This window comes from Hetaerina americana, unplaced genomic scaffold (genome assembly GCF_022747635.1).
Source record: "Hetaerina americana unplaced genomic scaffold, ioHetAmer1.1.p SCAF_113, whole genome shotgun sequence".
Taxonomy (NCBI): Eukaryota; Metazoa; Arthropoda; class Insecta; order Odonata; family Calopterygidae; genus Hetaerina; species Hetaerina americana.
The window spans coordinates 457171-480170 of NW_027286215.1; the positions used below are offsets into that span (position 1 = coordinate 457171).

The 23000-nt window shown below is 40.2% G+C and overlaps 1 protein-coding gene across 1 annotated transcript in view; it reads left to right on the plus strand.

Moving 5' to 3' along the window:
• fry (Protein furry) overlaps nt 1–23000 on the plus strand; it is a 120504-nt gene that overhangs the window by 88274 nt on the left and 9230 nt on the right. Inside the window, exons 46-53 of the mRNA XM_071582478.1 lie at nt 357–595; nt 2988–3062; nt 12633–13166; nt 14129–14356; nt 16347–16642; nt 19929–20082; nt 20278–20409; nt 22293–22577. Coding sequence (XP_071438579.1) covers nt 357–595; nt 2988–3062; nt 12633–13166; nt 14129–14356; nt 16347–16642; nt 19929–20082; nt 20278–20409; nt 22293–22577 — 1943 coding nt within the window. The remainder of the gene's footprint in view (nt 1–356; nt 596–2987; nt 3063–12632; nt 13167–14128; nt 14357–16346; nt 16643–19928; nt 20083–20277; nt 20410–22292; nt 22578–23000) is intronic.

Below are 23000 nucleotides of genomic sequence, written 5' to 3' on the forward strand. Positions count from 1 at the left end.
ATCAGTAGTGCCAATTTTGAAAATTTGGTGACCCACTATTGGTGTACCTCGAATTTTGGAGGAGTGCTTGGAGCCAAAATGTTCTTTTACATGAGTTCATATGATGGAACTCATCATCCCTTTCATTTTTCATTCGTTTACTATCGATGGACCACAATTTTGATTATCCCATTAACAATTTGTGTACTTTTTGACTATAATGTGATTCCAATGCAGTAATTTCAGTAACACTGAAATTGTTGCATTGGAATACATATTAGCAGATGCCTCCGTTGAAAGCCACCGTTGTGGCCTCTCCCGCACTTTCTTTGGAATTAATGATGTGATTGTTGCGTGTGACTCTTGAATTCTGTCAGGACGCACCATGGACTTCACCTTTGACTTGTCCCAAACGCCCGTCATTGGAAGGCGTTGTTACTTGCACCGAGGTGGGGAGCAAGGTGAGAAGGGAGCGCAGTCTTCGTCGGCGCCACTGAACCTGCCACACCAGCCCACTTCTTGTTCGTCTTCATCGTCCACGTCCTCGCCCAGACGATCTGCTTCTCTCACGCAAGCGGATTCCTCTGGTGGATGGAAGAGGCCCTGGCTGTGCCAGGTTCGTGCCTTCCCCTCAATATCTCCGTCCACTCGCTTTTTTTCCATTGATAGACAGTCGTCACAGTTCGAAAAAACTGTGGGCTATTTTAAAACTGCAACTTAAGCAGGGTTTCCTCGTGGTGTGCTCACACATTCAGAGATTTTATGTTCATGTAGGTTTGGATCTGAACCCTAATCCCTCATTTAGCTGGTGAGAGCTTGAGCCAGTTAATTTACCAAGGTATGCCCTTGAAACATGTTTAAACGCTTATTGACTGTGGCACAAAGAGCACGTGACCATGATTATATGGTGACGTTGTATGAATGGAAATGCAACAGATAATCGTCTTTCTTTTAAACATTTGGGAATTTGCTGTGTTAAAGGATACCTCAGTAACTCAACTGGCTTAAGTGCTTGGCCCCAGGTTTGAATCCTGATCCAGGCAAATGATTTATTTACTGTGAAATTCTCAATTTTCAGGTAGTGTTTCTCCTATCCACTGAGTCTGTGTTTTGGAGTAATGTGGATGGGGATAAGCAAATTAGAATCATTCAAGATTAAGAGTTTGATGGGACATTCTCAGAAAATGCATAAACATGTGTTTGTAAATAATTGTTGGCAAGGTAAACTTTACGTTTCCTCTTGATTGAAGCCAACATTTATATGAAAGAAGAAGAAGGAATAGGAAGCGTTCTTAATTTGTTTAGTTACAGGGGCAGTCAAGTGTTCTGCAAGAGGTGCTTGGAAAAGCTCGATGACCTACTGATGGCTGTGTACAGAAATAATTATTGGTCAGTGTCATTGATCAAGTAGTCTTACGGGCACAACTTGATCTTGGTGAATGATTTTTTTGTGTAAATTGTCTTGTGCAATTGATTTTCAGTGTACATTTCAAGTGTAATTTAATCATATGCACTTGCTCTTCCATTGTTTTATACATATCAGTCCTCCTCCTTTTCAGTGATAACTTCATCATTTATAATGTCCTGCATCAAATCACAGGAAGTTTATCTCTTAAGTGCGGTTTAACGTATTAAAATATTACTAACCTTGAAGTTAGAATTCCATTCACGGGTTTAATGAAATCTCTGAGATTGGCTTGTCAGCCAGAGGGCCCAAATATTCATTCGAAATCTGTTTGAACTATTTAATTTTTTCCCCAAGAGCCTATGCATAAAGTAAATGAATCATTTGACCGCATCAAATTTTTTCGTTGTTTTATCTCAGAAGCTTTTTCTGTAATGCATTCTGAATTTTAGCATTAATGATTCATTAGTTTATAATCCTATTGTCCTTTAAATGAAGAACACAATGTATTTTTCCACTGTTCTTTATTTTGGTACTGCTAGTTTCAATGCTAAGCCGTCATCATCAAATTAGTCTAGTTGCGGTCCATTTATATACCTTTCATGTGGGAGGATGGGGTGGGTGAGAGAGGGAGGGAGGGAGGGAAGGAGAGGAGGGGTTGTGATCAGCATTGATGGGAAGGAGGAGAGGGGTGTTGGAAGCGTCAGGAAAGGCGATTGGTGGGTTCACAAGGGAGGGGGAGGGGTAGTTAGGTCTTTCCGTGAAGGAAAGGGATGCTTCCAGGATCGGGGAGAGGTATTAAAACAATAAATCGTTGACCAAAGGACTCTTTTTCAAATTCTTTCTGATTTCCAGCTCTTCCCTCTCGTCCCTCTTCCTTCCTTTGTCCATTTGGTGCATCAGTTCCGGGTTGAAATCGCTCCCATCATTTTCTTACCACAGATGATTGGCAAAGTGAAATTGTGCGCAGTCACATTTCCTATAACAGCGTTTATGTTCCTCAGCTCGCGTTTTAAATGATCTCCCCTTTGGCCTATGTAGATAGCACTACAGTCCTTACAAGTTAACTTATAGATGCCACTTTTATTTTGTTTTTCCACTTCATCTTTTTTAGTATTCATGAATGAAATGATGATGCCTAAGTGTTGAAACTAGTAGTACCGAAATGAAGAACAGTGGGCAAATATATTGTGTTCTTCATTTAATAAACATGAACTTCCACAAAGTTGAGCCAGAAACAATCGAATACATCCCATTGCCCTATGTACTCACAGCAACTGAATTGTATGTACATAGCTAGTGAGAAGCAAGGAAAGAGAGTCTTCTTTTATTGGTCAGTGACCTAGAATGGGCTTTCATTCATCCCGGATTGGGACGAAGGTCATAAACAATTAATTGGAAGTTCTTAGCTTGGAGAAGTACTTGAAATATTATAGTTTCTACCTTCAAATCTTTTTGTAAGATTTATAATAGGGCTTTACGTGACAAGAGATAATTAATCTCTCTTTTCTGTTTCTAACTCTATCCTAGTGGACTCATGAGTGTGTGTGTGTTTTGATTGCGCGGTGCGTGGCAAAATCGACTCTTTTTTTTTTCATTTCAGAGCCGAGTTAGAGAGTGTTTGGTGAGTCTCCTGAACACATGCGGACAAAGAGTTGGACTGCCAAAGAGCCCTTCTGTAAGTTGGGATTATGATAGTGAGGAAGAAGGTCCCACTGACATTCGTCCCCCCCCTCCTCCTCTGCTAATATTAGTCTCCAAAGAGCGGGCTATAAGTGTTTCTTCATTTGAAGTGTGATATTTATTCTACTTTTCAAAGTGTTAAATTCTTGTTTCTTTTTTAATTGGGACTTTTTGAATGGTATTTTTATGTAATTGTGATGGAATTAAATGTTGTCCGTAGAATTTTGTGTACTATACTTTATATATAATTAGAGCATGAATATTTTGTGTAGAGTTTAAATTATTTTGCACTCAGTATTTCATTTGTTCTAGTTAAGAGCAACTTGCTCTTAACTATTTTGAGCATCGTCCGTGTCTTGAATTAACCCTGATCTCATGCTCCTTTCTGTTCTAATATCCTCCCTAATTCTATATTATTAATCTCGATGATTTGGGACTAATCAAGTGACCTGGTGCTCTCTTAAGAAGTTGCGTGGAATAGCATGCTCAGTCCAATGTGGTGATGAATAGGAAATCATTCCCTGTGGAATAATTTGTGAAGCATTGTGCATTTATGTTGAAACTGCTGCAGCACTCAGTTGCACACTGAATTTTTTATTTATTGTTATGGATTGTCATGTGGGATATTTGAGGAATGATTTTAGTCAAAGTACAATGGTGTGTCAAACACTCAAGTATGGTCTTATAATTGCCAATGTGATGCATAGTGAAATTCTAGTTTTCAAACTTGAAATAATTTTTTCTCCTGCTGTTCAGTTATGGGTGTGCCCTTGTATGGTTTTTTTCTCCCTTTTTTTTACAAGTATCAAAGGATTTTTATATTCCATACGATGACATTTGAACTGTATTTTTTTCTCTATTTTCTGTCTTTCTCAGCTCTCTAATGAAGAATGATGTTCATGCAATATATTGGAAATGTTGCAAGCTTTTTGAATGAATTGATACATTTTGAAATGGTTGTTTGCATTAATCCTGACTTTATTTCTTGTTTTCCATATATCTGATGGTGGTTGTGTATCTCAATCCTAGGACGGGTTTATTAACTCTGTTTCCAAGGTAATATTTCAAAGCTAAACTGTGTAAATAGCATTTTTGTTAATACTAATTACACATTCACTATCAAAGGATAATGGCTATTAACAAACATTAATTCTGCTGTACATACATGTTTGTTTCTGAAATTGATTTTTGAGCAGTGAAGAATTAAAGACTATAATGACTATTAACTGAAGTACTTGAGCCATTGATGTAAAGCACTTATTAATTGCTTGAAATTGCATGAGGAAATGTGAATGCATGCCATTATTTTTACATTTGAATTAAAATAGAAAATGAAATGATAACATTGTTTATCTTTGCATGTTTGAGTCTCATTGTTTGTCTATCTGTCTCAGGCTAATGGCAGCAGGATCTGATTGATGCTTGCAAAGTATGTAACACTACAATGGTTCACCTTCTTAATTTGTAGGTAATATTCTTTGTGATATCTAGTACAATTCTATTAATTTTGCCAGTTTTGAGAAGATCACTCCTAATCCCTTTCTCCAGTACAGTGTTGTGTAGCATTGTGAGATATGTAGCACCATTTTGGTTTGGACTAATGGTTTATGGGGATGCCATTGAGTAAGTAGCTTCTTCCTAGGCGTTTGTGAACTTTGCTGCAGTAGTCTGATTAATAGCATGATTGACTGAATATGAACTCACTACGTTAGTAGCTGCTTCTAAAATTAAATTGGATGGAAACACTTTTTGGTAAGATATACAATTTTATTGTCACTTTTTCATTTTTTTCTCCATAGTGTTTGCCAGTACCTATTTCTTTTTTTGGGCTATTATGTAAAACGTTACTTATAATCCACCTAAATTTTGTCTCCGTTCCAGCTATGGTTATGAAATCCTCCTTTTATTTGTCATCTGATCATCAGTTTCACTCCGGGCAAAATTTTGTTTTGATTGGTCAAGTATACTTCACTACCAGGGAACTTTGTTGGCCGAGAAATGTTTCCAAGGGCTCAAAATGTTTTTTTAAATGGTTTAAGCCTTTAACTACCTTAATCTTCTAAAATTGAAATTGTAGGAAGTTATTTGTTTTGATATTTTCTGCTGTGATAATCTGTAGTGAGGTATAAACTATTATTTTCTGATGCCCAACCACCCCTATGGACAGAAGTTAATGAAATAGCCTTCTAGGAGTACAAGTGATGAAAAAAACAGACAAACATAAGCATAGTTCATAGTATTTGAAACTAACTACATTGCAATGCATTGAATTGCTCTGATTAAGTTTGCTGAAATGTGTAAACCTAACTTCTTTACCATTTGCAAACTTTTAAGGATTATTGATGACTCACAATTGTTTGTTGAATTTGCTTACAACTGAGTAAAGGTAATACAGTAAAATACTTATCCTTATAAATAAGTTGGAGACATTATTGTTGCATTAAATTTTATGATAGGAGCAAGGTGATTAATTATTTGTTAGCTTCATGATTACATGCTAGCGTATATGAGCATAAATTTGTAATTTTTTGCAATTTAATGAATATAATTGTCACAGGACCCACCTTCCTCATTCTATCTGAATGATGCTATGATAACATTTTTTATTGTTTAAAGGAAAATGAGTTGAAACATGAAACTCATACTCCTGAAAGAATATCCCTTGATCACTTCTTGATGCCCTTTAAATGGCATTTTTTTCTTTGTTACTTAAATTTTTAAATAAGATATATTTTTGTTTATAAATGGTTTCCTTTTTCGTTTTTCTATTTTCTTTCATTTTAAGCAAAATACATGAACTTAACTTCTTATGCCTATAAATGTATTTTTCATACAACATTGAGCCTATTTTAATGTAGAGCTGCATTAATGAAGAGCAAAAACCCGGGATCATTCCAGAGTGAACTCTCTGATATTCATGGGGTGGTCCGTACCACTCAGAGCCTGCGTTGCTTGGCAGCAATTTCACATGTGGAAAGATATAGCGTGCTCCACTGGCACTGCGGATGTGATTGACTGATTTCTCCTCCCCAAAAAACATTTGAGTGTAAGTTGCTTGACAAATGGGGAGCAATGGTCTCTCTTAGCACTCTCCTCGGTCCTCCTCTCCTGGAGGGTGAGGAAGAAGTGATGTCAGCATTGGTGCAAGAGAATAAGTGGTTAGTCGGACCTCCAATTTTCCCTAAAACTATATTTTCATCGATGTGACTCAGTGGAAGAAGATCAATGTTGTGTGAAATTATGTTTATTGGCAAAGAAAAAGTACATTAATATGCAAGTATGTTGGTACAAATGAACTTAGGTCAACAAGTATTGAAATGCATAAAAAATAAATTTTATCGAACAATCCCTTTTATGCGACAGTTAATTGAAAGAGCAAAAAAATTGATTATATGCGGAGGAAACAAATTGGAGGGGTAAGACTCAAATGCTTGAAATAGGCTGAATTCAGGAACTTTATTACTTTGCTAATACTAGTGTTGGTATAGTTGTCCTGGGTAACCTACTTCCGGTGGTTAGCTAATTTACCTCAATTGTCAAATAGAAATATCTTGAAAACTATGGCCAAATGGATTTTTTCCAAAAGTTTTTCCAAACCAATCCCTTAGGGGTCCCAGCCTTTAACATCGTAATAGGTTAAGTAAAAATAAAGACAAAACAAACAAAGGTAAATCCATTGAAATAGCTAAAATATAATAAAGTTATGCCCTTAATGTAGAAATGCTGTAACTATGATAGTATGCAGTGGAATACTTCAGGGTAGAACATTGAATTTTTTGTATTTGATGATGAGTTACTTTCCATTCCTGGCACTAAAGCTGTTTGGTGTAGTAAAATAACTAATGCAAAAACTTTCCTGAATTTGTAATCCTTCATCCATCACTAATCATACGTAGTGCAATCTCATATCCAAAGATCAGTCAATTAGGCAAATAAGACACATTACATAATCTAGGTCATTCTTATGTTGCATTGAAAAGCAAAGAAGTAATGATTTGAGTTTTGGGTTAAGATACTGCCCTGATAATGACATGATACGCAGTTGGTGATAGCTTAGGCTGTCCGGACAAACGTTTTTCACGTGGTAGTGAAGTACTGACCATACATGGACGCGTGGTTCATAAAGTTGTCTGATGACCATAACCAATGCCAATTTTGGATTACCACTCGCCTCTGAAAGTTTCATAATAGCCCTACTTATGTGCTTGATGATCTTGTTGCAAAAAAGTCCAATCTATATTGTACCTGAAGAATTTTTAATTGCATTAAATGAATTGTCTAACTTTTTTTAAAAAAATTTTTGTGGGATCATGGCACTCAATTGGTGTTCATAAACCAATGCTGGTACTTTGAAACCTTGTTTAACATCATTTTGAGCAATATTTTATATTCTTCTAATGTTGTCTTAAATATTTACGCAGTTTTGATAAATGTGGAGGCTAATGGGAATAATCGCATGTGATAATATTGGATTTCTCCTTGGATGCATGTATCTTACTCGAGAAGTAGATTTCTTCTCACCATTGATTCCCAGTGGCACACAAAGATGCACTTATGGTTTGTAAAATTTCCCAGTTCATTTCTTAAATCTTTTTTCATTAATTCCTTTGAATTGATGGAACTAAAAACTTAACCTTTTTAGCATTTGATTTATTTTGGGAATCTGTTTTTTTAATCCCCTTTCAATACTAAAAAGCTTGATTTATGCATCTCAAGACAAATTCATTATTCTCGTAAACTAAATAATGCCTGAGTAACGAGTTGTGCTATGAATTGTTCCTGTCTCTCTTTGGGTTTACTTTTTATTCCAGAAAATTTGAACTGACTTATAAAGAATAACATGGCAGCTTTTGAGATATTCCATCCATGTGACATAAAAAGCTTCCATCTCTTGGCATGTTACGGCTCACCATCCACAGTAACATCTGATCCGCATTAATTGACCCGAATCACTCATTCTCCTTTTAATCCAATCTCAAATTGAATCAGCCATCTTGATATCGAAATGAATCAAGTAAAACATATAGTTAAACCCTCCCGGGTTAATGTTCAGTTAATAGATTCTGTTAATATAGAAAAACAATTTTCTCTTCCATAAGCGAGATCTCAGTAATTTCAACTGACCCTTTGGCCCTGATTTCAATCGCTTGAACTTGAATGCTGATTGATTTTTGCCATATTTTGATGTACCTCAGCATGAAGCAATGACAAATGATCATTTTCACTTGCCTATTTTCACGGGTGACAATTAAGTGTAAGCGATTTTTACTTAATTATGCCCTTTATGCAAAAGTGCATGGTACAAAATAAGCACTTAAATATTCATATGTTTGTAATTGCTGGTGGCGTTGAAAACAGTGCAAAACAGACATGGGTGATGTTAGAATCAAGCATATTGACTTTTCGAGCTTGAAATGAAATCATTCAACCTGCTTTGAACTCAAATCAAATCTTGAAGCTTCATTGCGGCCTAATTATGCTTCTGGCATTTTCTTCTTCTGTTTAAATTTGACGATTCATACAAAATTGTAATTTGTGGATTTGGACAAGTGAAGGACATATTTCAGAGGGATTTCCTGTATTCTGGTATAGAACTGGTATGAGTGCTGACATAACTTTGAGGAATGTTCTGACTTGTGCACAAACTCAATCCTAGTTAAATGTGTAAGAAAGGTAGCATCTATAGTAATATTTTTTTACCTAAGAAAGATTAATTTTTTCTTTGCAAAAATAACTAAATTTGGAAATGACCCTTCAGACACAGTTCTATTTTATTAATTTTAATGGTCTTTCCAGTCAGTCTGCTGTAATGAAAAAGTAGTTAATGTATTATTAATTGAATATTTGCCATATTGGATGGACAATATGATATTAACATTTTCTCTAAAGAGTTAGAAAAAGAATTATTGGAACAGTATAATGAAAAATTTTACTTGATACACCATTAACTAATATTGATTCTCAAAAATGAAGCGTTCATTATGTAAACCATATGAGTACGTATTTGCCCTGTCGGTGTGGCTATTTCAGGAAAAAAAGCTTCTCTATGTCATGAAGTAGTCATTTACTCTCTTATTCAAAATATGCCATCCCTATGGTTTAGGAGCTCTTTAAAAATTGGCCCTCTAGCAATTTCCCTGCATGTTTCAATTTTCATTGATAGAGGTATCATTTCATGAGTGGAAAAGGGTTGGCACTCAGTCATGAAGTTTTGGGCTATAAAAATCCAACACGAGTTTTTAAAATTATAAAATTTCGTTTATTTTACCGAGGAGGAAATTTTATTGTGATGTTTTATTTTATCTTGTTGAAAGGTAGTGCAATGGAATTTCAACTTATCCTTGTGAAGACACGCAATAAAATAAATGCAGTAATGTTGCATTGAAATGCACATTAGCGGATGACTCCGTTAAAAGTTACTGTTGAAGCATCTCCCGCAGTTTCTTTGGAAAATGCAGTAATGTTGTATGATGCCTCATTTTTGCATCAGTATATGTGCCGTTCAACGTATGTTTTGCCGTCAAACCACAACTGACTGTTTCATATTCGTACACTGCTTATGAGTCAGACTCCCTCATTTTTCAATAATGTTGGTATTTAGTGTAAACCGTTCTAGTTTAAAGTGCATTCAATCTTGATCTATAGACATGCATTTGTGAGCGTCCAAACTTGATGAGGTTCATGTTCATGGGCTCCTGATTCCAAGAAAAACTAAATAAAAAATAAATGTCCCTAAAGACAGAAAGTGCATTAATTTGTACCTTTGGTCAGAATGAAAAAGGACATAAAATGTCGATGTCTTTAACTTATATTTTACTACATTAAAATTCAGATAGTCATGCTCCTAAGAAACATTCTAAATCAGAAAGACAATTTAGATGACACCAAGCTAACCTATAAAATGACAACTTTCAGTCATCCATTGATTGAGTGATCACCCTGCTAAAGGTCCGCCATTTGACTCCTCTCAAAGTATCCTGGGTATTACCTTGAATATACTACCTTGATCAAAAAGTTCCCGGAATAACCACCGTGTGGCGCTCCCATCGTTCCGATTTGAGTTCTGTTTTTTTTGTTAAATTGGTACATCTGTTGTTGATATTCCCTTTAAATCTTAGTGTCATAACTTGACATTTGCAAAAGTTACGTCGCCAAGAGTACATCTATCTCTGTGTGTGTTGGCGATTTTTTACAATTGCAGAAATGGATTTAAATTTGCAACAACGAACTTGTATTAAATTTTGCGTAAAAAACGGATTTAGTGGCGCACGGACGTTGGAAATGTTGGAAAAGTGTTTCGGCAACGATTCTCTAAAAAAAACGGTCGTTTACCAGTGGCACGAGCGGTTCAGAAGTGGTCGTGAGTCAATCGAAGATGATGAACGCAGTGGCAGACCATCGACATCGAAAGTCGGTGAAAAAATTGATAAAGTAAAAGAAATGTTGGCCAATAACCGCAAATTAACCATCAGAGAAATAGCGGAGGACTTGAACATTGCCTATGGATCCGCCCAAGACATTGTGGTTAATGATTTGGGTTTCCGTCGTGTAGCAGCAAAGTTGGTGCCAAAAGACCTCAATTTCATGCAAAAAAGAGACCGTGTTGACGTCGCAAAAGACATGATTTGCGAGGCTGAATCCGATCCCACATTCATCAAAAGGATCATTACTGGAGACGAGACGTGGGTTTATGAGTACGACACGCAATCCAGACGTCAGGCAAGTGAATGGCGTTCACCAAATGAGCCGAGACCAAAAAAACCACGTCGTTTTCAGTCAAAAAAGAAGGCAATGCTGACGGTTTTCATGGATTACAACGGTGTAGTGCATCATGAATTTTTGCCAGAAGGCCAGACAGTAAACAAAGAGTATTATTTGGGCGTTATGAGACGTTTGCGTGAAGCAATTCGCCGAAAGAGACCAGAAATGTGGGCAGAAAACTCGTGGATTTTGCACCATGATAACGCACCGTCGCACAGTGCTATCATTATTCGTAATTTTTTGACGAAAAATGCAACAAATACCATCCAACAGCCACCGAATTCACCTGATTTGGCTCCCTGTGACTTCTTTCTGTTCAATCGAGTTAAAAAACCATTACGGGGAACGCGTTTTAGCAGCCGAGAGGAAGTAATGGAAAAATCGCAGGAAGCACTGATGGACATACCGAAAACCGAATATAAAAAATGTTTCGAGGATTGGATCAAGCGCTGGCATAAGTGTGTTGCAGTCGATGGGGATTACTTTGAAGGGGACAATATAGATTTAGATGAATAAACTTGTATTTTTAATTTTCTGAATAAATTCCGGGAAATTTTTGATCAAGGTAGTATATTGTTTTTTAATCCTTCATAAAATTATATTTACGTATGTATGTAATGTTTTATTGCAATATGAAATATTCTCATTTTTTTGTTGAAATTGTATTTGACCTTCAAAATTAATACTGGTTTTCTGTGTGGCATCTGTTAGAGATTCACTTAATTTAAGTTCAGTATAGATGAGGAGAATGGTCTGAATGCCTGTAATTAATCTGCTCAGTTAAGAATGTTTTAACGGTGAAGGCAATAGTCATGGACTCAAGTATAGATTTTTGAAAATTAAACGTACAGAGTTCAAATCTTTTACGAAGTGAAGTATTCAAATGCGATGTGCCAACTTAAAATATGTAGCCAACTGATTACAAAGGAGGCATTTAGTTGGAGAGGTTCGAAAGAAAGAGTTTCAATCCTTAAAATTTGAGATGGATCAGGTGCAACATTTTACCATGTTTTGAATCCGAATCCTACATGTTTATTGAAAACTAATTTCTGCATTAAATATTCTCTCCATTAAATCATTTTTCTTTTTGTAAATTTAATTTCAAGTCCAAAGTACTCGTATGTATCAGTTGAGACTTTTACCGTAGTGCAAATTCAATTATATAATTCCATTAAAATTATGAATTCATCAGTATATTTCCTCTATCTCAATTGAAGTTTTAACAAATTAAAGTGAGGAGCATTTATAATATTAAACACTAATTTAACTGCCGTAAATCAATGTGCATGTTAAGCGGAGTTATGTTATACATTTTTGCTGAAAGAATATAGTGTTCTCACTCCATCACAACCTTCATGTTTCTTTCCTCAATTACTTGTGTAATTGTGGCCTCTGTAGTCCAACTATCAAATTGATACTCTTTAAAGTAATCATACATAAAAAGCGTGGGACTGATCACCCGCAATACCCATTTTACCATCATTACTGCGGAAACAAGTTGGTCAGAAGAAAGGTTACACCTTCAATTCTAAGTGCATAAAAAAATTGGGCTCCATAATAGGTTTTGCTAGTTCTGTTCGAGACACTCTGTATAATGTAGTTCTTTTTCTTCATCATAAAGGGTTCACTGTGCAGGGGTTTTGCCATGCGTGTATTGGGAAAGTACAAATTCATCAGTTTAGTAGTAATCTAGCCAAGGAAGTTTGCTCTTCCCCGTTTCAGTGTCCATTATTTCATTGAACTTGGATTGCTCAATGCAAAGTGGTCGTCCGCATTCTGTGACCGTTCCACTTTCCCATCCCAGGTGATATTCAGCCAGAGTTCGGATCTCCTGGAGCGCCAATCTAGCATGGCGTCATCGTCGGAGGAAGTGTCAGCCACACCTACCAATGACATGGCGACTGAGGGCAGCCCGAATGTGCCGGGTGGCATTGGGGCCGGCGTGGGTGGAGTGGTGGGGGCGGGGAGCATTGTTGCTGCGCCTGCCACCTCGCAGGGAGGCGGCGCCCAGGCGATGGGCGCTGGCAGCATCTCGGTTTCCTCGTCAACGTCATCATCTTCCGGATCTTCATCGACGACGGTGTCTTCGACAGGCTCGTCTACCGTGGTCAACCCCAGCAATGCGCCACCCTCCACCACATCGGCGTCCCCATCGCCGTCAGCGGGGGCAATCGCCGGCAGTGGGCCATCGGTGGGAGCCAACGTTGGTGGGGGAGGGGGAGGAGGGAGCTCTGGTAGTGCTTCGGCATCCACCTCCTCTGTCAATGCCGGTGGAACCGAGCAGTTTGGTGTGTTCCGGGACTTTGACTTTCTCGAGTATGAGAGTGAGAGCTTGGAGGTAAGTGTCGTGATTTGACCAACACTGTGCAAAAGCTTGTCATTTTGATGAAAGTTGACTAATGTGGCAATATTATGTGAACCAGTTAAACTCCTCGGACAGGGATGAGGAAATGGCTATTTTTTGGAATGAAGTTTTTTATGTTCAAATAATTAACTTGGAATATGTGCATGGATAAATTCACATAATAATGGTTAAGGAAAGCTTGTGAAGAGTAAAATATTAGACATTATTTATTTCCAAGGAAAACAAAAATAGAGCAATTTTCTTTTGTGGCATCAATTTGCTAGATCCAATCCTGTTTAGCCTGACTAGTTAATTAAGTCTACTCACTTTGTCAAGAATGAGATGGGACCTATGCAGTCTAAATAGTTGTGATTAATTTGACTTAGAAACCATAAATACAAGTATTTAAAGCACCGTGCGTACTAGAATGAAAACGATGACATATATATTGAGACCTTAAAGTAAAGATTTGTATGCATTGTGGTCTCAAGACAGGGATCTCACTGTGAGAAATGCAAACAGTCCAGACTGATATACTCATTAATTTCACATGCACTATCAATTCGGGATTAATTAACCCGTGCTCGGGGTTCAAACACATTGTCTGCAATGGTTTTAATGTAGAATGAACTCCTCCTTCTCTCAATCACACGCCCCCAGACACTCACCAGTGAGTGCTTTCCTCACGGGGAACACCATTGAGGGGAAAAAACAAATCGCGCAATTTGTTCGGGAGGAACTGAACCCCATGCGTCCCCCGAGTCTTGTTTTACTCTCTTTTTATTTATACAGTCAGAGCACCTCGCAAGCAGGTGGAGGAGCTTATTGTGTAAAGTGGTCGATCTAGTTGTGGTATTGATGTGGCCAACTCATGTTCATCTTTTCTTTAAAATGTCTTTTCTTCTCTCTGTAGCGTATTCTAATCAATGTGTCTTTTGCCGTTCCACGCCTCCCAGGGGGAGAGCACAGATAACTTCAATTGGGGTGTACGTAGGAGACCTCTCAGTGATGGTGGAGAATCGGAATTTGACCCTGTGGCACCAAGTGGCATGAGGGCCATGAGCCTTGAGGGCCCCATGGAATTGGGTCGAACCCTGGCACGCATGACTAGTCTCGGAGCGAGGGACGAGGAAGTGGCTCGACTCCTGGGCACGGAAGCAGTGCCCCTGATGGCCAAGAGAAGCGTAAGTGTGCGGTCTGGCACGTTTCCATTTACATCTCCTCCTTTGCTAAGTTTTCGTTCCTTTGCATTTTTTATATGTTCACCCCTTCCATTATACAAGGTTTGTATACAAAGTATCGGAAAAAGTTGTGGAAAAATAGATTTATTCAGACATTGCGGTAATATCTCAAAATTCTTCAAAGAACATCCCTTGAGCCTCGACGCACTTTAGTCAGCGGCTTTTCCATGACTCAAACTCTCCCTCGTATGTGTGGATTCCGGAAAGTCCTTAAGGGTATGCGTGCAAGCTTCTTTGACGGCACTTAGGGTCCCATGGTGGTGTCCTTCGAGGAAGGAATTCACTTTTGGGAATAGGAAATAGCCAGATGGTGCCAAGTTGGGACTTAAAGGGGGTTGGGGAATCATCGCGATGCCATTGTAGGTGATTTGAGACGAGTGTCTGCACAAGCAGACGCTAGACTTGGCCCTTGGTTGTTCGTCCAGACCTTAGGGACAAGTTTACTACTTATCTTTTGTGTCGCCAAATTTTCAGTAATGATGGTGTGTACTGTCATCTTATCAATGTCAATGGAATCGTCAATCATGCCCACACTTAATGGACAGTCTGAATTCAGCACTTCATGCACACGTAGTCGCTGGTTTTTGACGTTGAGGGCCATCAGGCATGGGGCTCGTCCTCCACGCTCTCTCAGCCGCCCTTGAAGAGCTTTTGCTACTTAAAAACTGCAGTTTGTGGCATGCTTTTATCCTTGAACACTTGGAAAATCATGCCCAACGAACATTTTTTATTAGACTGTTCCCCAGTCTAATAAAAAATTTGATGGCATGATGCTGTTCAATTATTTGCTGCATATTGGGCTTGCACCGAGCCACTCAGCAGAGGTCGATCTAGCCTGAATGAACCCGCACTGGCAATGGACACTCGGTGGATGTTGAAGGTTGGACCCCTCATCACTGAGCCAGCGTGCTGCTACGTACCGTCACATCAGGGAAAAATTTTTTCCAATACTTTTTATCCAAACCATGTATGACTAATAAGACATCTTCCTGTTTTCTTCCATAATTTTTCTATCTCTTCTTTGGTTATTTCACTCTGCTACTTTAGTTTTGCAGCACATAAGTCATGAAATTTCAAGGATTCTCCACTCATGTTGTTGTGTAATCTGTGAAGCAGTGTTGTATTGCATCTACTGTTTTCACTCCATTCCATCAGTGAAAAAGTTCCTCTGACCCACAGCAAATGTGATGAAAAGGATGGTAGGTAGGTATCAGTGGAGGTCAAATAATGGTGTGGCAGAGGGGGTAATCAATGTTGAATCGGGTTTGTTACATGAGCAATGGCTCTTGACTTTTTGCCCTGCTATCTGTGTGGTGGCGCTTGGAATGTTGAGTACTTAGTTTGGAGATGCCGTTGACGCCATAATAGAATTCCTAAGTCTGTGGAATGTTCGTGAAAGACTCGCATGAAGTGGGTTTTTGCAGGGTAGGAGACACAATGTCAAATTTCACTCTTCCCTCGCAGAAGTGTCTTCCCACTCTCTAACAAGAGCAAAGGCAGTATGCTATAAGATTCAGCCACGAAGGTATTTGCAAATAATACTGACTCTCTCTGTGCTTATGTCTTTTGGAGTTGTCAAGTTGATCCCTTCTTGCCCCCTATTCAGTCTGCCCCTTCAATATTGCTAACCAAACAAAAATCGGTGAAAGCAGTGCTCTTGTGTTTAGTTTCTTAATTATGCTCAATATCTTAGTCTTAATGCATAAAAGGTCAAAAAATGGATGCTTTAATTTCACATTTCTGCCATCTTTAAAGACTGGTTAGGCCAGGCAGTTTGCTACTCTTTAAGTTTTGTCTTGGCCTAATGCTTTATTTACTTAATATAATGATTTATAAATTGCCTAAAAATGTAAAGATGCAAAGATAGATTGGAGCAGGCCTTGGACTCTATGGTTTTGCATTCAGCGTGATCTAATTTTGTTTTGAATTCCAGCGACTGGCACCAGAGGACTCCTCCGATGAGGAGGTGGGGTCAGAGTCTCCTCTGGACGAGACGGCGACCAGCAGCCTCGGCCAAACGCCTGCAGTCTGCTCACCCACCTCGGCCTCCACGCCCCTGCACCACTGCACGTGCAGTGCCAACAGTGGGGGCAGGGGGGGTGGGTCAACCCCCGAGGGGGTGTCACAAGGCGCCAACTCCCTCTTGGTGTCACCCATGTCCATTGGGCTGCGGGAGTGGAGGAGGCGGAGGAGGAACCGCAATGATTCAGGGCCAAGATCGGACACCTCGTGAGCATTCATTGCTTTGTGCCCTCATCCTTGTCTTTTAAACCCTTTGCGCTCTTGTTGATCGCCAGATACCACACACGCACTGGGCTGCCTCTTTTGCTCCTGCATTGTCACATTTTCATGTCAATGTCTGCAGGCATGCATTTTATTTTGATGGTGCTCATTTCAGTTCACTGTCATGTTATAGAGAGTTGCTTAATGCATTATTGATACTTGTTGAGTCTTTTGATGTATGAGAAAGGTTCAGGACCGACCCGGTTGAAATAGTCCTGGCATATTGAAGGAAGAACGCAAATGACCTTAACCAATACCAGCAAATCCTGTTTTACCATTGCTATCTCTATTTACCACTTTAAAGAGTGAAAAATATGTGTCTGCATTCTTACTGTGCTCTTGTGCGAGATGGAGACCATGATATCCTCTTAGATGCAAAACTTCATGGAGAGTTCAAGGACATTGGAAAGCACTCCTGGCACCATCCAAAATTCTGGATACTTTACACTCAGTAACCGACCATTGGTGAATGAATTCCTCGTTCATATCTGGCTGACTGAGATCTGTCGAAAAAGTATCCTACCTTGAATTTCCCTGCGCACCATAGTGATGCTAGGGTGGCAACACTGCAACACTGCATGCGATTGCAGTAGGCAGACGGCTCAGGGGGCGTGCTTGGATTTTTGCTTTGCCTTTGAGTGAGCCAGTTGTTGCCTGCTGGCCGCCCCGGTGCCGTCAAACGTGTTCATTGCTTTTCATTTCTCTCGAGAAGATCTCTCCTGAACGAGTTGAGCAAACATACTGCATCAAATTTTGTCAAAATCTTGGTGATTCTCAAAACAAAGCAATTAATAAGATTAAGCAGGTGTTAGGGGACGATGCTGAAGGGAAGTGCAAATTGAGGGATGGTTGGACCGATTCCAAAATGGCCGGCCGCCCAGTGGTGGAAACTTCGGAGGCCACTGACCACTCAGATTACTGCTGTTCTTGAGAGGGTGGAAAATCTGGTAGTAAGATATCATCATTTGACCCCATGAGAGGTTGCCGAAGGGGATGGGATAAGTTAAGATTTTGCATGTGTGAATTTGCATGAAGATTTGAACTGGCGCTAAGTTACTGCAAAATTTGTGCCCGAGCTGCTGTCAGTGGAACAGAAGTGACTCCGTCTTGAGGTTGCACTAGACTTACTAGACACTACCAACGCTGATCTTGAGTTTCTTATCGCTGTGATAACTGGAGTTGTAGCATTTAGGGGGAGGCGACCGACAGCTGAGGTCATTTGCACCATTCGAACGAATGGGAAAGGATGAAGGGTGGAGAGAAACCCAGTGTTGGCATTAGACTGCTCTAAGAACAAAAGGCACCAAGGGGTCCACAGTTTAATGCAACATCCGACGGATACCGTACTCACTCTGAGTGCTCTCCATGAAGCACCTCAAGTAGGGATCGGGATACCACTGTCGTCCCCAGGATTTGAACCTGGGCCCCTCGGTAAGAAGCCTGCCTGTATGTTAGCCACCGCACTATCCTGATCCCCTCGATAACTGGAGATGAGTTAATGGTCGAATGGGTATGAAACGTAAACAAAAGCATAATCATCACAATTGAAGTGTCCTGAGTCCTCAAGGCCAAAAAATGTGCGACGGGTGTAAAGCAAAATCATGGTGATGCTTTGTTCTTTGATGTCTGTGGAATCGTGCATCAATAGGACAAACGATGGCGATGGAGTGCTCTCAACAAGTTCTCCGCCGGAATTTGATGCAGTTTGGCACCAAGACCAAACACACGGGCAGAGAGAACTGTCAGTTGCATCTTGAGAATGCTCCAGCTCATTCTTCACGCCCTGATCCGGATATTTTTGGTGAAACATGGGATTCCAGTCCTCCACCAACCTCCCTACTCTCCAAACATGGCTCCTTGCGACTTCTGGTTGTTTCCAAAATTGAAGATGCGAGGGAAAGGATCCTTCCCATTTAGAGAGAAGGGAAGAGACGGCAGGGGTGGGCTGAGTGAATGGAGGGAGGCACAAGGGGTGGGTCTACTTTGAAGGAGATTATGTTCCCAAATCGCATACAAGTAATATTATTTTTCCAGCCAAAGGTCGGATACCTTTCAGACCACCCGAATATATTTGGCATACGTGGCATAAGTTTGGAATCATTCTGCTTGCAATTCATAGTAAGTGGCCAATAATGGCATAGTTTAGATAAACGAGTGGAAAATTAACCAAATAGTTATGAATCCACTTGAAACCCTTATATACTGCAGACAAATGAGCGTGCTCTGCTGTATAGTGTTTATATATTTCTTAGATACGTGGTCAAAATTGCACAAATTCATCTTAAATTGCTTCAGTTGCTTGTTTATAAGGAATATTTAGCCGAAACTTACTTCAGAATATAATTCACAAACTTTTTGATTTTGATAGGCCATATATTTTTGTTATTGTGTGTGATTTAGTGCCTATAAAGTGAGCGTACTTATTCCATCCATTACGGGTTCAGTTTACACAACCCCATTTGTGTGCAATCGATAGTTAAATGGTTTTAAGTAACAATTACTTATTAATTATAAGTGACATGACCACCACCCCCTTTCTCTGAGATCTGACGACAGTTCACTTTGGCTCCACGACAACAGTTGAAACAGATGAGCTCTGCATGCTTCTCACGTTTTCATCATTTTTGTTGACTCGGACCGACAACATTTTCGCCAGCGCAACCATTGCCGGCAAGACTGTTATCAGTCCAAGTAAACGAAGATGGCGTAAGCCCAAAAAGCGCACTGAGCTCATCTAGCCCTCGCTTGCCATGGGAGCCTCGGAAAGAAGAGAAGTTGAAACTATGGAAAGTGGTTGCATTGGTCGGCATATATGTGTTCTGGAAAGTTGTCTTTTTTCAAAATGAATGGGAGAAATAACGTAAACAATTGCCTTGATATTGTTCAGGCCATTATTAGCATTTTTCCAGTTTTTAAAATTCAATGAGTGACATAGCAATTTCATCCCATTGTCCATAATTGTTTGTTATACCAGGGAATTTATCATGTCTATGCTAATTGTGAGATAATGTCATGTGATATCGAATTGTGAATGACCACTAATGAAAGGTGTTGCTTGTATTTGCCTTATTTTATTAGAATATGATCGTTTGATTGCTCAACATTGTAACAAATGTCTCGTCGGTGGAAGGGTGATGGCAATGCCATGATGATCTGTGATGTAGAGTGTGCAATGTAGCACCCTTGGTCCACTGACGCCTCTCCTCATATCCTCCCCATTTCCGTTGCCTAGGGGCTCGAGCATTGGTGACCCGAGTGAGGTGATGGGGGGCAAAGCATCGTCGAGTCTCGTTCCCGAGAGGGAGTCATCCTCGGGAGGGGGTGGCATGTTGCCGGATGAGGAGAGGGGCGTGGGCGGCTCGACCTCCTCTGCCTCGGCTGCTGGAGTGGGCGGGGGGGTGGGGTCGGAGGGCGGGGGAGAGAGGACGATGGGGGAGGTGGAGGAGGGAAGGTCCCTCTCTGCAGCCGCTGGTGAGGTGTTGTCCCCCGAGCCGGGGGTGGAGGGGAGGGGCGGAGGGGAGATGTACGGCGATGAGGGAGTGGATGAGGACGATGAGGAGGAGGAGGAGGAGGAGGAGAGGGATGTGTGGTGGAGGAGGAGGGTCCAGGCGATCCTCGAAGACCTCCCCCTTGCCAACTACCCCCCGAGGTCCCGACTGGCACTCCACAGGTCGCTACTCGCCCCGTTCACACTTCTCCGGGGAATCCTCAAGGTGAGAGTGCTGTCCACTTCCCACTCCAGTGGAGGAGGGAAATCACACACCCAAACTGTTGAGATTTACATATTCATTTATCCTTTAAACAATTCTTGATCTTGGTAAAAAACAGTTTGATACATTTGGTATTTAACATGTTAAAAAACAGTTGCTTGGAGGTGCACTGAATGTGTTGAATATGCCATTAAACACACTGCTGATGCCCAGCATTTGTGGCATGAATGCCTTGTTTTGCATGCTGCGCAAGTCTTGAGGAGAAGTGTAAGATGATTAATATCCTAACTTAATTATCCTTGATTAAATCCGTAATTATAATTCTCTCAATGCTGTGACACTTAGTTGATCTATTTACTATAATTTGATTGACTGTAAATATTGCATTATTTAAAAATTATAGGGACCCAAAAAATTAGACCTAAAAATATTTGGGTTTGATATAAGGAAAGTTTTAAAACAAATTCCTAATCGCCAGAGTATTGCGATGCCATTTTATCTGAACTTCAAGTACTAGGCAAATTGACATGGCGGTTTTTTTTAATTTACTACGAGGGTCATCCGGAAAGTAGTACCCGTTCGTGCCGCATGAAGTGCTGACGACGCGAGTAGCCGCTGGATGAGGTCAGATAGCTTCAGTGGCTTGTCTGCCTTCTCTGAGCCAAGTTGCGTGACGCTAGCATTGCCTGTGTTGTTTCTGTGATTGTTTACAATGTTTAAAAAAATTGAGAACGCCGCCAGTTGTGAAGTGAGGGCAGTGATTAAATTCCTCAATGCAAGAAACGTTCGCCCATGTGATATTCATCGCCAATTAAAGGAGGTGTATGGAGACAATGTAATGGACGAGTCGTCTGTTCGGCGGTGGTGTCGCAACTTCAACATGGGGAGGGGGAATACACACGACGATGAGCGTTCGGGGAGACCGTCTGTCATTACAGACCAACTGGTGAGCTCAGTTGACGAATTCGTGAGGAACGATCGGCGCGTCACAATTGATGACATCTGTGAGCATTTTCCCAATGTTTCTCGAACAATTGTTCATGAAATTGTTAAACACCATCTGCATTATGCAAAAATTTGTGCAAGATGGGTCCCTCGCGTATCTCAATGAGCTGGCGGCGAAGGACTATGCAGCAGGAATACAGAAACTTGTCACACGTTATGACAAATGCCTTAATTTGCTTGGAGATTATGTTGAGAAGTAGTTTAAAGTATCCTCTTTCAAATAAAATTTTTTATGTTTGTTAATATTTACTTTTGTGTCTTTATTTCACGAACGGGTACTACTTTCCGGATGACCCTCGTATATTCACTGAACATGTGTAGGGAGGATCACTTGCTGTCTTGAGAATTTGCTTAAGCAGTGAGAATGAATATATCCATTCCTGAATCTGCAAATTGTGGACTTCCGTCCGTTGACATAGAGCCCTCAAAATCAGCTCAACCATTGTTATTGTAGCAGCAGGTATCGGAGTGGAGTGCTTATTGAGTTGTCTTTTGCTGTTCTCCCTTTCATTGAAGTGGGCCTAGTGGGTTGATTGATCTGCTTCTTGAGATGTGATGAGACTCTCTTTCGTCATCGCTCATAGAAGGGCATTCTCCCTCCGTTGAGCCAGCACTTTCGTGCTTCCTTTTAGCGTCTTCCAGCGTGACATGCACGTCCCATGCATATTCAAATAGCCACCATTGCTTCCTCTTCTGAAATTGAAAGAAAATCTTCCTCCATCTGTGTTTTATTTCCATAACTTCATGCATGTAGCAGTGTTTGCAATATCTGAGCGCATGCACAGTGTGCCAGTCTTGAGCCAAGTGTTGGCCACCCCCATAATTAGGGTGAGCAGGTGGAGAGCGGCATTTGGATGACGATTGGTGGCTCGTTTGTGCAGGACTCTTGTGAGCGGGGCGAGGCTTTGGCGAGGGAGGGCAAGAGGCGCCTGGGTTGTGGCATTGGGGTCTCGGATGACCTGGCCACCATGTCGTCATCCCTCTCATCGGCCATCAATGCCGTGGCTGCCCTGAGCAGGGACCCTCCGTCTGCATGGTTTGGAATACCTTCGTCTGCCACTGGAGCGGAGTTTGCCACTGCCCTAGGTGACGGTCTGCGCTTTGCCCTTCTGGAGGTCCAAGAGCATTTGGATACATTCTCTGATCGAAAGGTTCAAGCCGTACAGGTGAGTTGTCCTGATGTTCTGATTGTCAGTTTACTTTGTTGCTGTTGACTAATTTTTGGCTGCATTATTAATGAAAATGAGGAAAATCAATCACTTATTCTCACAAAGTCTCTTGAAAGTGACAATCGGAAAGGATTTTGGGGACTAAATTTAACTGATTTCATGTGGATACAGTGGAATGGATTTTTTAAAAGTATTGTGAGCACTTCTCACTGTTTATGATGTTTTTTATTTGAATGTATGAATTTTGTTTTGCTATCTACCAATGCAAAAGGATATAAATGAAGAAATGTTAATTTTTCTGAGTTTTTAACAGAATTGAAAAAGTGTTTTCCCTTGGCTGAGTTACTATTTTTAATTCTAATGAAACAGAACAGGAGACCTAGGCTACGAATAAGCTGATTTTGAGACTACTGCTGGCTA